Here is a 16,150-nt window from a genome sequence, read left to right on the forward strand (position 1 = left end):
CCATCTGGAAGAGTCCAGGGCACGACCAACCTGGCCCCACAGGGACATGAGACCCTGCATCCTTCAGGGGGAAGTGTGGCTTGGGACTTCCCTGCAGATGTTATGGACCCATGGGAGCAGACCTCTGTCTGCAGCCCCAAGAATACAGCCTCCCAACTCATGGAACACGGAGCACCAACCGTGAGCCTGGCTCTCTACTAGGTGCCCAGGGCCTCAGACTGAGTAAGGCCATAGAGTGTGCTGATGAAAAGGATGGATCTTGAGTCAAACGCTTGGGTCTGAATCCTGGGGTGTACAAGTTGTGTGCCTTGGGCAACTCATGTGACCTCTTTGTGCCTCAGTTTTCTCAACTATAAAGTGGGCTATACCAGGACCTACATACTCGAGCTGTTGTAAGACTTAAATGAGATGACTCTGGGAGATAGTGAAGGCCATGGAAGCCTGGGGTGCTGCAATCCATGGGGTTTCAAAGAGTCAGACATGACTGAGCAACTGAACAACAAGAAGACAAAGCACTTAGACCCCCATCCTGGCACCGAGTTAGTTAGTTCAGTCGCTCAGTCGTGTCCTACTCTTTGCGACCCCGTGAATCGCAGCATGCCAGGCCTCCCTGTCCATCCCCAACTCCCGGAGTTCACTCAAACTCATGCCCATCGAGTCAGTGATACCATCCAGCCATCTCATCCTCTGTCGTCCCCTTCTCCTCCTGCCCCCAGTCCCTCCCAGCATCAGGGTCTTTTCCAATGAGTCAACTCTTTGCATGAGGTGGCCAAAGTATTGGAGTTTCAGCTTCAGCATCAGCCCTTCCAATGAACACCCAGGACTTATCTCCTTTAGGATGGACTGGTTGGATCTCCTTGCAATCAAGGGACTCTCAAGAGTCTTCTCCAACACCATAGTTCAAAAGCATCAATTTTTTGGCACTCGGCTTTCTTTATAGTCCAACTCTCACATCCATACATGACCACTAGAAAAACCATAGCCTTGACTAGACGGACCTTTGTTGGCAAAGTAATGTCTCTGCTTTTTAATATGCTGTCTAGGTTGGTCATAACTTTCCTTCCAAGGAGTAAGCGTCTTTTAATTTCATGGCTGCAGTCACCATCTGCAGTGACTTTGGAGCCCAAAAAAATAAAGTCTGACACTGTTTCCACTGTCTCCCCATCTATTTCCCATGAGGTGATGGGACCAGATGCCATGATCTTAGTTTTCTGAATGTTAAGCTTTAAGCCAACTTTTTCACTCTCCTCTTTCACTTTCATCAAGAGGCTTTTTAGTTCCTCTTCACTTTCTGCCGAGTAGGTGCTACTAAAATATTAGTTATTTTCATCATTGTTACTATTATGTAGCCTTCTGGGCATCAATTTCCCTCAGCCATTCCTTGGGATGTAGGACATCACTACTCAAAGTGTGGTCCCTGGACTAGCAGCAGCAGTATCACCTGAGAGTTTATTAGCAAGGCAGGCTCTTGGGCCCCAGCCAGGCCTGCTGAGGCAGATTCTGCATTTACACAAGAGCCCAAGTGACACGGGATGGTGCTCTGGGCTAGGACAGGCCCCAGGTCTGTCTCCCTCCAAGTTGTGTCCCCAGCCCCGAGGGCCTCTTGTCTGGCAGGGAGCAGGTACTCAGCAGGAATGTGGGGTGAAAGAATGAGCTAAATTGAAGGCTTTGGGGGCTCCTGAAGGATTTCAGAGCATTTTAGAAAGGCCCTCTGAAAGTACCATGAAGGGCTACGCCAGGGGGTGGGGGTCATCTGTGGGTGACGGGTGTGAGAAGTCCTGAATGACTGAGTCGCACAGGAGCTGGGGGAGAAGGGAGGATGGGTTACTTAGGAGGATGGGGGGCCGCTGTGACTGGGGGGCAAAGAGGACATATGGTCTGAGGGAGAGGGACTGGCCTTCTGCTCAAGGCCTCTATCGCCAGGCCCAGGGACTGGGAGGTGAGAGAAAGCTTCATGCGTAAGAGAAGAAAGGGCCTCCTGGGGGTGTCACTGTTGGGTCATTGCCGGGATAAACCGAGGTCCTGGAGGTGGCAGGGCCTGGCCCTGGGGAAGCTGGTGACTGCAACCTGGTGATGGGAGGAGGAAGGTGGGAGCCTCCTTCCTAGGGAAGGCCCAAGGCCCGCAGCCCTTACCTGAGAAGGCGTTATTGGTGTTGAGGAAGTAGATCTCCTCACGGCCGTCCCCGTCAATGTCACAGGCTGTGACCCCGATGGCGTTGCCCTGCCGGTCACGCAGCGCGTAGTACGGGGAGCTGCGCTCGTCCACCGCGATGTTCACCAGCCGCTTCTGGGCCCGATCGTACTTCAGAACCAGGTTGGGGCCATTGTACCTGGAGGAAGGCGGAGGGAAATGTTGGGGAGGAGAGGCTGGGCCCGCCTGGTTCCACCCGACCAGAGCAGTGGGCTCAGAGCCCTCCTGGACAGGCCAGTGTGGGGACATATCTGCCAGGGAACTTCTGGCAGCCTTGTCTTGGGGTCTCCGGGCATCTGATGAGCGTCCCTGAATCAGGGGTGGCCTTCAGCAAAGTGAGAGACAACAGGGCCCACGTGGGATGCAATACGGGGAGCAGGGTGGTGGAGGGGAGTGGGCAGCCAGTGATGAGCCCTTATTATAGGTTTTGCTGAAGAAAACAAAAAGCAACGTGACATTTATCTTACCCATTTCAATGTAAAAGTCACTTTCTATTTATGATCTCATTAAGTTTAACAACAAATGGGCTTCCCTCATAGTGCAATTGGTAAAGAATCCGCCAGCCATGCAAGAGACCCTGGTTAGATTCCTGGGTCGGGAAGATCCCCTGGAGTAAGGGATAGGCTACCCACTCCAGTATTCTTGGGCTACCCTTGTGGCTCAGCTCGTAAAGAATCTGCCTGCAGTGCTGGATGCCTGGGTTTGATCCTCTGGGATGGGAAGATCCCTTGGAGAAGGAAAGGCTACCCACTCCAGTATTCTGGCCTGGAGAATTCCATGGACTGTATAGTCCATGGGGTCACAAAGAGTCAGACATGACTGAGAGACGTTTATTTTCACTTTAAGTTTAACAATAATCAAGTGAGGTAGGCATGGGTGGCTGCATTATTAACCTATTTTGCAGATGAGGCAACTGCTGCACTTCAGCAGGGTAACTGGGGCTCAGAGGTGGAAGGCCCTTCCCCAGGTAACAAAGGTGCTGATAGGTGCTGGGACTTGAACCCAGGCTCTCCCTGCTGTTCCAAGGGCCCTCGGGTAAGTGAGACCTAGAAACACAGAAGGCTTTGTCACTGAGGTTTGGAATGAATCTCTTAAATAGTAGCATTATGAATGCATCTAAAGTCATCAGGTGGATCTTTTTTCCTCTGAGGAACAACGCAAAAGATTAAATTGCTCCTCAGTCCTCATCTCTCTCTTGTCTGACTCTCCTGTAGCCACACTGGCCTCCCTGCTGAACGCTCCTGCCTCAAGGACTTTGCACTTGCTGTTCCCTCTGCCCAGGATGCTTTTCCCTGAGATCCACATGGCTGTCTCCCTCTTTCACATACTTCAGACTTTCACTCAGTTGTCCCTTCTTGATAAGGCCTCCTTCCCACATTTCTGAATCTTGAAATCACCATCACCCAGTATCCCTTACCCCTCAGCCTCCCCATGGCTTCTACCACTAGCTGATCATTTTCTATTTTCCTCTTTATCTCTTCTTCCTTTGTTCCCGCTAGAATGTCAGCTCCATGAGGGCAGAACTTTCTGCCTCCTTTGTTCCGCAAGGCCTAGCACTGTGCCTGGTACACAGTAGGTTCTCAATAAATCTTTGTTGACTCAGAGCCCAATAGGTGAGTCACAAGGGCTTAGGTGTCCCGTGGTTGATTTCTTCCCGGCGCCTTTCCACCTGGAGGGTGGTGTGCCCAAGGTCACCCCCAGGCAGCACTGCCAGGAATGTCTGAGGACTCCTCCCTCCTCCTGGAACACCTGCCAGGCTCTCCAACCCCCATCCATTAGTCCCCCGGGCTCCTGCCTTTGTTTTAGCCAAGCCTGTGCATCCTGAGCAGAGTTCGGCTGCCAGCCACTGGACGTCCCCTGCGGAGCACACGGCAGGGAGGGAGGGAAGAACTCTCCAAGGTCTTTGAGAGAAATCACTTCTTGCTTTCCTGAAACACATCCAATTTGGCCCTTTCCTTCGTCACCAAGACACAGAGCCAGTGAAGTTTAGGGGGTGCTGAGTGACTGGCCAGGCGCCTTCTGGCATCCACAGTGTGCAAAAGGGGAGCTGAGCTCACTGGGGGCTGAGTCAGCACCCAGTGATGGAAGGTTGTGCCTTAGACGCCTTGACAAACAGTGTCTGAGGGCTGCATGTGGGAGTGTTGTATGACCTATGGGACGCGTCTAGACAGCAACGACGGAACTCTTGGGTTCCCGCCCTGTCAGCAGCTGGCTCAAGCCCTCAGGGATAGCAAGTGCCTTCCGGGCGCTAAATGCTTGTCCTCAAAGCCTTCAGGTCTTCTGTTTACCATCATTACTGCTCCTCATGAGACAGTATAGTTCTGGGGCCCTAGGCCTGGCTACAAGCACTTTCCCAGGCATTGCTTCACCTGAACCCCAGTAATCCCAGGAAGATAGTAAAGAAGGGGTTTTCCTAGAAGAGGAAACGGGGGGTCAGAGAGGCAAAGTAGGCTGTCCAAGACCACACAGCTTGTACACGGCAGCATAAGGCTTCTAAAATAACTGTCTTCAGGTCCAATCCTGTGCTTTTCCCACACTGCCTGTGATGCCAACACTCTTTGTCCTTTTTTTTTTTTTTTTCTGGTGATCTCTCCCAAAGTAGTGACATGGGAAAATGCCCAAGAACTTGTCATAAAGTGGAGATAATAACCCTACACTTTATAGTTTATAAAACACTTTCTCATCCTTGATTTCATTTGCTTCTCTGCAGGTCCTGACTCTTTCAGAGGTGAGTTTTGGGACCTTAGGCTGGTCAGTTCCCCTCTCTAGGTGGAGAGTTTCTCTTCTGCAAAATGAGAGTTGAACCAAATCACAGGGTCACAAAGTGTGTGGACACACGTGGGGGTGGGCCTCGGGCCCTCTTTGCTCAGTTTCACCCAGAGCCATTTCTGTGTGGATGCATTTTATTTTGGGGGCTTCCCCAATAGCTCAGCGGTAAAGAATCTGCCTGCCATGCCGCGGGAGATGCAGCAGACACGAGTTCAATCCCTGGGTCGGGAAGATCCTCTGGAGGAGGAAATGGCAACCCACTTCAGTATTCTTGCTCGGAAAACATCTCAGTCCACGGGGTCACAAAGAGTTGAACACGACAGAGTCACTAAACACACATGCGTGCATTTTATTTTATGCATCATATTCCATAAAATGCTGTTTAAACAAGGGATTCCAGAGCCAGCGTTTAAAAGGCACCGGACTAAAAGCTGTGTGAGAGCCCTTGCTCTTTAAATAGGGGCTTGAGTCTAACTCATCTCAGGGGACAGACAGAGTGGGCTGGGCCCCACCCTCCAGGCCATGGTTGAGGGGCTACCATAGAAAGTCCAGCCCTGACACCCCTCCTTCGCACCCCCTGTCCCTAGGGTCTCCTGGAAGGTCTCTACCACCCCCCAGGAGCCACTTCCCAGTGCGGGAGAGGTCATGGCCTCCACACCTATTGGAAGCCAGTCCTTTTACCCTGAATGTGGGGTGGTGGGTGGTCACACAAGCTCCCATGGTGGTGGCCCTGGGGTAGTAGATGGCCCTAGATCATCTCTCCTTTGAACCACTTGGGGGTGCTAGTCCCAGTACTCTCTAAAGGGTAGCAGGTGGAGGTGCCAGGCTGGCTCAGGGTGCCACAGAGTCTTCACCAAACCTACCAGGCAGCCTGGGATGAAACCTGACCCTTTGGTCCCTGTGTCCACCACCACCCCTAGGAGCTACAGACACAAAGCCAAACCAATGGCTCCTACACAGGGGCTCCCAGCAACCCGGGGAGAAAGCTGGGGGCCAGGCACGGAGTTGCCACGCCTTCCATTCACCAGGGCTTCCCTTGGCTGGCTCTGCCGCCCTGACACCAGAGCCTCATATAGTTTCCCCCCAGGACAGCCAGCCTCATCCCCTCCCATCTGCTCCATGGAGCTGACGCTCTAGTTGGCTCCTTACTACCCGGCCTTTCAGGCGGGGGTCGTTCTCCCCGCCCTCCCCTCCTCCCAGGAAGCCTGCCCCCGCTGCGTGGCCTAGATGTGATCTTCTCTTGTTTGGACACCCACAGCATTTTGTACCTCGCTTATTCCCTCAAGGCAGAATTGTTTGTGTTCCAACATCGCTTCCCCTCATTAAAACATATGCTTCTTGAGCCCAGGAAGAATGTGTGTGCATTTCTGCATGTGCTGCGCCTAGAGCCATGCTTGGCAGAGAGAAGGTGCCCAGCAAGTGTCTGAGTGAATGAGTGAGCGAATACAGGAAAAGCATCATGACTGGCACTCACAGAGCAGTCACTGTGTACCAAGCATCCTTCCAAGTACTCTATAACCCCTACCTCATATCACCCTCATGACAGTCCTAGGATTTTACAGATCTGGAGACTGGGGTGTGAGAGGTTAGTCACCGTCCCTCTGGGGTGTCAGTTCCCACAACAGGGGTGGGGAGATGGATGTGAGGCACATGGGGTTTCACGTTTCCTCTTAACACCTGCCTGAGCTTGTTGGGCACTTCTAGAAATTCAGGAGGCTTTGAAGCTCAATTGAACAGGCTTAGGAAGTGGGACAGGGTCCCCTGTTCTTGGAAAGCAGCTGTGACTTTACAATATCAAAGGCTAGGCCCATAGGCATAAGTGATTGGCTTGGTGGAAATTTAAAAATTTGCTTGTGAGACACCAGCGGGGCACGACCCATTCTTGTGTGTTTGCTGGCCAAGTTTCGTGCCAGTCCACTGCCATGGACAGGGAGGGGCCTGGGGGTCAGGCCAAGAAGAGCAGCCTGGGCGTGGCGTCCTGGGCCTGCCACTTCCTGGCTCTGACCTCGAGCTTGTCACTCAGTTCCTCTAAGCTTCAGCTTCCTCATCTACAAGTCTGTGAAGATAAGCCGGTGTGTGTGATAACACTTGGTAAACTGTGAAGAGTTACACAATCTTAAGTTCTCATCATTATTTCAAAAAAAAAAAAAAAAAAAAAAAGCCAACGCACCATCTCTCACCCTCCAGAGTGATCACTTTGAGTTTCCAAACACACAATAATGTTTCTCATCCCCAAACATCCCACCCGTGATCTCTCACCTGCTGAGACATTTCTTTATTCTCCTTCGTCACTAAACTCAAATAGTTGTCTTCACAAGCGGTCTCCACTTTCTCGCTGCCCATTTACCTCACCCCAATCCACATTCCAGGCTTCCCAGGTGGTGCTGGTGGTAAAGAACCCACCTGCCAATGCAGGAGATGCCTGAGACAGGGGTTTGATCCCTGTGTTGGGAAGATCCCCTGGAGGAGGGCATGGCAACCAACTCTAGTATTCTTGCCTAGAAAATCCCACTGACAGAGGACCCTGGCGGGCTATAGTCCATGGTGTCACACAGAGTCGGACACAACTGAAGCAACTTAACACACGCGCCATCCACATTGCACCTCAACTCCAGTCATGTTTATATGACTCATCTAACTCCAGTCAAATTTATATCTCAACTTGTTATGGCTGTTGGTGGCTTTCATGAGGCCACAAACAGGATGCCTTTTCACTTCCTTCTCCTGGAGACTCTCAGCAGTACCTGGCACAGTGGCCTTTGCTCTCGCCACTTGCCTTTTAAAAACACTCTGCTCTCTCAGCTCTGAGGATGCCATCCTCCTCCGGCTTTCCTTCTTTCTCTCTGGTTTCTCTCCCTTTTCCTCTTTAAAGGTGCCTCCTCCTTTCTCTGCCTCTTAATGTCAGAGTCCCCAGGTCTGGTCCAGGGCTTCTTTCTCCTCTCTCTGTCCCCTTTTACCAGGGCTTAATAGCCATTCCCATGACTGACAACTCCCAAATTTATATCTCCAACCCAAACCCCCAGTCCAAGCTCAGACTCATATATCCGACTGCCGACCTGACACCTTCCCCTGCATGCACCACAGTCATCTCCGACGGAACACGTCCAAGATGGAACTATTGATCGCTCCTTCCCCCTCCTCCCTGCAATGGGCCTCCAAGTACCAAAGCCAGAAGCCTGGTGTCAGCCTTGGTTCTCCCACCCTCTTGTCTCCACATCGGATTCATCAGTCAATCCCGTCACTTCTGCCTCTTAAAATATTTCAAATCCTTTCTCTTCTTTCCTCCTCCACGGCCACCATCTCTGGAGAGCCTCCTTTCTCTGCTTCCCCACTTCCCCCACCCATCGAATTCCCCCACACCTTAGCCAGAGTCATCGTTTTAACACATAAATCAGATCAGCCATTCTCCAGCCTAAAGCCCTGTGGTGGTTTCCCATTGTGTTGGAATGAAACCCAGACCCTTTATCACGCCTGGGCTGGGAGCCAACTCCGTCTGCTACCTGCCTTGCTGACCTCCTCCAGACACACCAGCTTCCTTTCAGCTCCTAACGGTCCAGCAGTCATGGTCTCAGCCCTCTGACCAGAAATTCTCCCTCCATCTCCCTCCTGGACTCACTTCTTCTCATTCTTTAGGTCTCACCTTGAAAGGCATCTCCGAGAGACCCTCCCCTTGTCTATATTCCAGTCGCTGCATCCTCTGCCCTACTCTGGTTTGGTTGCTTACTTATTGTCCAGTTCTCCCTGTGAACCATGAGCTTCAGGAGGGAAGGAACTGGGAGTTGCGTTCACTTCAGTCTCCCCATCACCTAGGGCATTACGAGTGCTCAGAAAATACTTATAGAGCGAATGAAAGAGAAGGAGCCTGCGGGAAGTACCAGATCATCACTGGGTGGCTGAGCAAAAGCAACTGAGCCTCCAGTCTGTTGCCTGGACTTCATTCAACCTTCTACCTTCATTAGTTCCCAAAATATGTACAAGCATGGTAATGACATGGAGTAGGTCGAGAATGGGTGTCCTGGGTAAGGGGGAGAGAGTAGCAAGGTCTTCTAGATAAAGACAGAGGACCAACCTTTTTTCCTGTTGAAAATTGTTGACCTTATGTGAAAAAAAAAAAATAGGCAGTTACACAAAGGGGAAGCCAGATAAAAGGATGTAATGCTTATTGGGTACCTGCTATACACTGGATACCATGCTAAATAGTTTACACATATCTCATTGTATATAGAGAGAAATTTTTCTAAAATTTGAAAAATATACTATTTTGAAAATTAAGAATAGGGAACTTTTTTCATTAAAAAGGAAATAATGAAAAAATATAGAGCTATCCAACATCATAATCAAGAAGAGATGCAGAGAAATGAGATAGATGTACAGAAAAATCTTGAGAGACACACAAGAATATACAAAATTGAAATTGAGGGGCAGTAAAACCCTGAGAACAGAGAGAAAAACACTGTAAACACAGCTAAAGAGACTTGCTCTTAAAGAGAGACCCACAGAAGGGAGGGTACGCAGACCTACGGAGACAGAGAGATCCCTGGAAAGATGCAGAGTTGTGGAAATATCAGCAGGGCTCTGAGACATTGTCACAGGTAAACAACTCATCTTGTGGCCGTTCAGGGAATTTCCTTCAAAGGTTTTTTAAAGATGTGTGGTGTTTTCAGAACAACATTTCAGAGTAATGTTGATTACTTCAGTGTTGCTGTTCAGTCACTAAATCGTGTCTGACTCTTTGGTACCTGTAGACTGCAGCACACCAGGCTCCTCTGTCCTCCACTATCTCCTGGAGTTTGCTCAAATTCATGTCCATTGACTCAGTGATGCTATCTAACCATCTCAGTCTCTGCCATCCCCTTCTCCTCTTGCCTTCTATCTTCTCCAGCATCAGGGTCTTTTCCAGTGAGTCAGCTCTTCGCATTAGGTGGCCAAAGTATTGCAGCTTCAGCATCAGTCCTTCCAATGAATTTTCAGGATTGATTTCCTTTAGGATTGACTGGTTTGATCTCCTTGCAGTACAAGGGACTCTCAAGAGTCTTCTCCAACACCGCAATTTGAAAACATCAATTCTTTGGTGCTCAGCCTTCTTTGTGGCCCAACTCTCACATCTGTACATGACCAATGGAAAAACCATAGTTTTGACTATATGGACCTATGTCAGCAAAATGATGTCTCTGCTTTTCAATACTCTGTCTAGGTTTGTCATAGCTCTCCTTTCAAGGAGCAAGTGTCCTTTAATTTCATGGCTGCAGTCACCATCTGCAGTGATTTTGAAGCCCAAGAAAAGAAAATCTGTCACTGCTTCCACTTTTTCCCCATCAATTTGCTATAAACTGATGGGTCTGGATGCTGTGATCTTAGTTTTGAGTTGAGCTTTAAGCCAGCTTTTTCATTCTTTTCTTTCACCCTCATCAAGAGGCTCTTTAGTTTCTCTTAACTTTCTGCCATTAGAGTGATATCATCTGCATATCTGAGGTTGTTGATATTTCTCCTGGCAATCTTGATTCCAGCTTGTGATTCATCCAGCCCAGCATTTTGCATGATGTACTTTGCATAGAAGTAAGCAGAGTGACAATGTATAGCCTTGTCATACTCCTTTCCCAATTTTGAAATGGTCAGTTGTTCCGTATCTGGTTTTAACTGTTGCTTCTTGAAGGTTACTTCAATATCCTTATTTCATAGAGGAAGAAAGTGAATTTCAGACTTTCTGAAAGTCAAACAGCTAATCATTGGACAAAATGTACTGAAAGACAAACGGATCCCTTAGTCTAAGGAAGGTATCAACAAAACCAAGGCTTTGTGCCGAGTCTGGCCTGCTGCCTATATTTGTAAACAAAGTTTTACTGAAACATAAACCTGCTCATTCATGTACATGTTTTCCATAGCTGATTTTCCTATATGACAGAGCTGAGTAGTTGTAATAGACTATATGGCCCCAAAGTAGAGAATATTTGCCATCTGGCACTTTGCAGAAGAGATTTTAAAGGGTTGTCAACTTATAATATGAGTATATTACAAGTTCTAGTGATCATTATCATAACAGAACATAAAATTAAAATAAGCTTTAATAAAAATTAATTTGAGCTGTGTGCTTGGGAATACAGTTTTCTGAAACAAGTATTCAGGGAGAGCGTAAGTTGAATGGAAAGAAGATACTAGGTTTTAGAATGGAGATTGTAAGGCAAAACAGTCTGTAGGGGAAAAGAGAGAAGAGTATTCTATACATGGGTTTTATCTAAGGTTTAGAAATAAGCATGTGATCTCTGAGTGAGTGAAGTGGTTAAAGAGATGTGGCAGCTGATCTCCAGAGATGGCTGTCATGACTTTCTTTCCTCTTGGTATGCACATGTTAATCCACCCATCAGGAGGTGCAATCTGTTTTGCCTCCCCTGACTCAGGCTTGGTGACTTGACTTGATTGGCAGAATGTGGGCCAGTTCTGGGTCTAGCCTTAAAGAGGCCCACCAGCTTCCATGTTGTCTCTGGGAGAAGCCAGTCGCCAGTTGAGACGTCTGACTTCCTCGAGACCGCCATGCTCTGGGGAAGGGCAATCTAGCCTGAGCGAGAGGCCACATGAGGCACCAGCTAAACGAGCGAAGACCCTGTGGGCCTTCCAGCCCAGCCTGGTGCCACCGACAGTTTACTGCAGCTGAGCAGGTGATACCAGCTGATGTCACGTGGAGCAGAAAAGCTGCCCCCACCCCCCACCCATCCCCCCAGCTGAACTTGCCCTAATTCCCCACCCACAACATTGTGAGAAAGGATAACTTGTTTTTAACTAACTACAATTTTCGGACAAGAAAGTAGATAAAAATGGCCAATCATTTCAGAACTAAGGGGAAGAGGAATTTCCCCTGGAAAGTAGGAACAAACATTACACATTAATCAGTAGAATTCTCTAAGATAGCCATTTGAATTCACAGTAGGCAGGTCTCCCTAAGGGAGGCCTGGATCTGTTGAGTTGATACTTAGATCTCAGAATATCTGAGGGTCTGTGCAGAGCCTGAGGGTGGAGGCGTAAAGAGAAATACAAGGAGTCCAGAAACCCCTATTTTTTCCCTCCTCCTCTGAATTCTTCTTTCGTTTCTAGCTACATCTGTTTCCCATTTGGATAGTACAACCCTGAACATGGATCATTTCTTTGGAATTGGGTATAGTGCACTTTTTTCCTTTTTACAAGCTTAATTCTTTGAAAGCCATTGAAGTTAAATAGGACCAGAAAACATCTGGGAAGTCATTCCAACAGGAGATTCACAGATTGTATCCCAGAAGAGGACATATCCAGAGGCCAGGTATCAGTTTAAAGGAATGGAGACTTTGTTAACGGGAGGTTTAGAGCCATGATGAGAAATCTGGAGCTGGGGATTTTACATGGGGGTAAATTGAATGAGTCTGGAAAGGGTTATCCCAGAAACAAACAAACAAATTTGATCTTGAACTAGGAGCTAACCAGGGTGGAGAAGACCCTACAAATACAGGGCAAAGAACAAGAGGGTAACTTTAAGATGAGGATAAAAACCTTTTGTCCTAAGGGGTGGATGGTTTTTCCAGAAAGGGATGTTTGGCACCGAAAGGTCAGAATAATCTGCAGTGATGAGTGTCTATGTTCTGTGAAAGCTCCACACAGACTGATTGATTTATGCCTTGTTCTAAAAAAGATCTGTGCTCAGCATGTGTTCTGTGCCCTTGGAATTTCTTATATTTTGATGAGCATGGAGGCACCTAGAAGGCAAAGACTACTGTTTGCAGTTCCATGCCCTCCATACCTAGGATGATGCCAGGAAGAGAAAGGTCATGGTTTGATGCTGACGGTGATGCTGCTGCTGTGATGATGATGATGGTGGTGATGATGAAGATTATGACCCCATCCCTCGAGGCAAGTTTATTTCAAGAAAAGAGGAAGATGGGGAGGCAGGAGTTCTATAAACTATCAAAGGAGGGATTCGAGTGACAGATGGAGGCTAGGTTAATCAGGATTCTTTTGCAAGTAGCAAACACTCCAGCTGGACTAACTGAAAAAGGATTGGCCCAGGTGTCCAACCTGCCAAGAGCAATGGCACAGCGAGGCCTTGGGGTGCTTAGAACCAGGGTTCTGACCAGGAGGGTGTCAGGACTTCTTCTACCCTGGCCTCTCCCCTGTTTGCTGTCAGCTTCATCCCCTTACACCATCCTTCCTTGCAAGACCTGACTTGTGTACACGCTCAGACTCACACCTTCAGCATAGAGTAGAGCTTGTTTTCCTCAACTCTGGTGTGAAAGACCCCAGGGAAGCATCCTGATTAGACCAGGCAGTGTCACACATCCATTCTGAGCCAGGGTCTGGAGCCTACGGTTGACAGCCTACAGCTGGGATCAGTGCTCATGAAAGCAGCAGCTCAGGAGCCATGTCTCTACGGGAAGGGAAGGGCCAGGAAGGATGAGCTCTGTGTTTCTATAGAGACGGCGGCTCATCTGGGCCTGTGCTTCTGGAGACAGACTTGCCAGGCCTGCTGATGGAAGGCAGCAGTTCCCTGGCACCAGTGAGTCCCTGTGTCCTTCAGATACATCTCAAGGTCCCCCCACTTCCCTTCAGGAGCCCCAGAAAGAGGTAAACAGAGAAAGTGGAACCAGGGACTCACTAGGTTCTAGAAACGGGTCCAGCTCTTGGCTGCCTCCTCAGGCCTCTGTTCCAGGCAGCATGCTGGCGGTGGGAGGCGGGAGGGCACTGGGCTGGCAGTGACAGCCCAGCATGGGGCATGGGGGGACACAAGGGGAGCCCTGGCCCAACTTTGTGATTAACCTGGGGACTAAGACAGATCATGTTTAACTGCTGGGTTACAGAATACTTTAAATGTCTGCTCAAACTTTCTCTCCTTCCTGCTATAACTACCTAGAAGATTTAGCTAAAAAGCTATTGGTCTTTTTCTCTTGTTTGATTAAGATGGGTCAATTTAGTGGCAGAATGGTGGGGCAAGTTGCTTATAGATGCTTCACTCTTCTCTAGGAGTAAAAAAAAGATAAACCAATCATTCTCAATGAGGTCATTCCCCCTTCTGGGATCCTGTTTTCAGACTGGGCATGTTGCAAGGCACACGAGGAATTCTCTGCTCAGACAGCCTCCAACTTAATATGCCAAATAAGGAGTCATCCAAAGCCTAAACTTTCAGAGGAGGACAGGTACTTCCCCTGGGATAGTCTTCATGAAGAAGGTTCATTTGATCTAGAACTGGAAGGATATATAGAATTTTAACAGAAGATATAGGATTTGTGTGCTCAGTCACTTCAGTCACGTCCGACTCTTTGCGACCCTATGGACTATAGCCCACCAGGCTCCTCTATCCAAGGGGTTCCTCAGGCAAGAATGCTGGAGTGAGTTGCCATGCTCTCCTCCAGGGGATCTTCCTGATCCAGGGACTGAACCCGCTTTTCCTGTGTCTCTTGCATTGGCAGGCAGATTCTTTACCTGTGAGCTACCAGGGGAGCCCCATATGATTTAGGCATTTACAAAAGAAATAGTGTGAATTATGAAGCAGATCAGAGAAGAAAAAAATATGGTTAGGGAATAGAAGGTAGCCTAACTGAATAACACAGAGGTGTGTATTGGACAATCATGGAAAAGAGTAGAAGCAAGCTGGAGAGTACTTGGCAGTGAAGACAGTGGAAGATGTGACATGTAAACCAAGAGTTCAGGTTTTATCTGGCAGGAAATGGGGAGCCGCTGAAGAATTCTGAACAAGGGGTACCATTACACCAAAGTGCCGATTTGCAGAGTGTTGTCTGGTGGCTGTCTGAGTGAAGGATAGGTCAGGGGAGAGAACTGTAACAATAGTGCAGAAGATGGAAATTCCCCTGGATTATTCCAAAAACTTCTTCCTGTTCCTTGCCCGCAAATGACTCCTTAGACAGAGCATGGTCAAGAAGGCACAGAAATGGGGAAAGCAAGGGTTAAAAAAGAGAGGCAGGGCCAACAGTACTAAGTGCTCCCAAGAGGTCCAAAAGGCCAAGGGCTGGAAGTGGAGAGTGGATTTGGCAATTTGGAAGCTCCTGGTAACTGTCAAGGAAGCTGTTCATTACAGAAGAGAGAGAAGCTAGATCCAGGGCATAGGAGAGAGGAGGAGTAGCCATGCAGATAACTCACTGAGGATGGAAAGGCTCAGGGAGGCCTGCGATACTGGCCAGAACACAGAGAGATGAGTGATGGGATGGGATCACCAAGCTCTGAGACCTGTGCATGTTTGTGGGCAAGAAGAAAAGATGCAAGAGGACAGTGGATTTAGAGGGACATGAGCAAGAAGCAGAGTAGGTTGAGAGGAAGAGTCTAAGCACCAGCAGGTAGGTTAGGTCTGGAATTCAGAGAAGACAGAGGAAATGTAGAAGGGTAAGAAGATAGGATGGGTGGAAGACTACAGAGCTGATGCCCAGAGACCTCGATCTGCTCATGGATAAATAAAAGGTGAGGTCCTTAGCTGAGGAGCCACTACACTGCCATTTTCCACAATAAATGGGGCAGGCAGGGTGCAACACCTTAGAGGGTGAAGTTGGACAACTTGAGGGGTGGTGGGAGGCAGAGGACAGGGGCAGGACAGGACCTGTCTCTGAGGTTGCCAAGAAGACACAGACACAACACCAGCCATGAAGCAAGCAGAGCAGCCTGTCTAGAGAGAGGCAGAGGCAGAGGTGGAGTGCAGGTGGGGCTGGCTCAGGGTGAGGGCAAGTGAGAACAGGCATTTCAGGCTTTGCATCCAGAACAGGAACTGCCTGCCTCTGACCCTTTGGAGTGGCTGGGAAAAGGCAGTGAGAACATCTTCTCTTGGGAGTGAGGAGGGTTCTACAGGGGCTACATGGGGCAGGAGAAAGCACACGGGACCTGAAGTGAGAACAGAAAGGCTGAGAGGCAGCACAGCTCCATGGTGAGGAGTGTGGACCACAAGCCAGACTGCCCCAAGGCAGGTCCCTGCTCGCAACTCTCCAGTTGTGTGGGCGACCTTGAGCCAGTCACCCAGCCGGTCCAGGCCTCAGCTTCCTGATCCGGGCTTCTCTGCCATGGGTGGTGCCGAGGATGAAGATAAAGCCTGTAAAGTTGTCAGTGCAGTGCTGAGCGCAGAGCAAATGCTCAATAAACACAAGTTAGAAAGTCTGTCTTCTCCATTTATACTCAGTGCCTCACACATAATAGGAACTCAATAAATATTTCTGAAAGAAAGAATTATTATGA

At 48.9% G+C, this 16,150-nt stretch overlaps 1 protein-coding gene across 1 annotated transcript in view; it reads right to left on the bottom strand.

Moving 5' to 3' along the window:
* CRTAC1 (cartilage acidic protein 1) overlaps positions 1-16,150 on the bottom strand; it is a 151,225-nt gene that overhangs the window by 55,550 nt on the left and 79,525 nt on the right. The window contains exon 3 of the mRNA XM_065920067.1: positions 2,134-2,330. Coding sequence (XP_065776139.1) covers positions 2,134-2,330 — 197 coding nt within the window. The remainder of the gene's footprint in view (positions 1-2,133; positions 2,331-16,150) is intronic.

This window comes from Muntiacus reevesi, chromosome 2 (genome assembly GCF_963930625.1).
Source record: "Muntiacus reevesi chromosome 2, mMunRee1.1, whole genome shotgun sequence".
In the NCBI taxonomy this organism is placed as follows: Eukaryota; Metazoa; Chordata; class Mammalia; order Artiodactyla; family Cervidae; genus Muntiacus; species Muntiacus reevesi.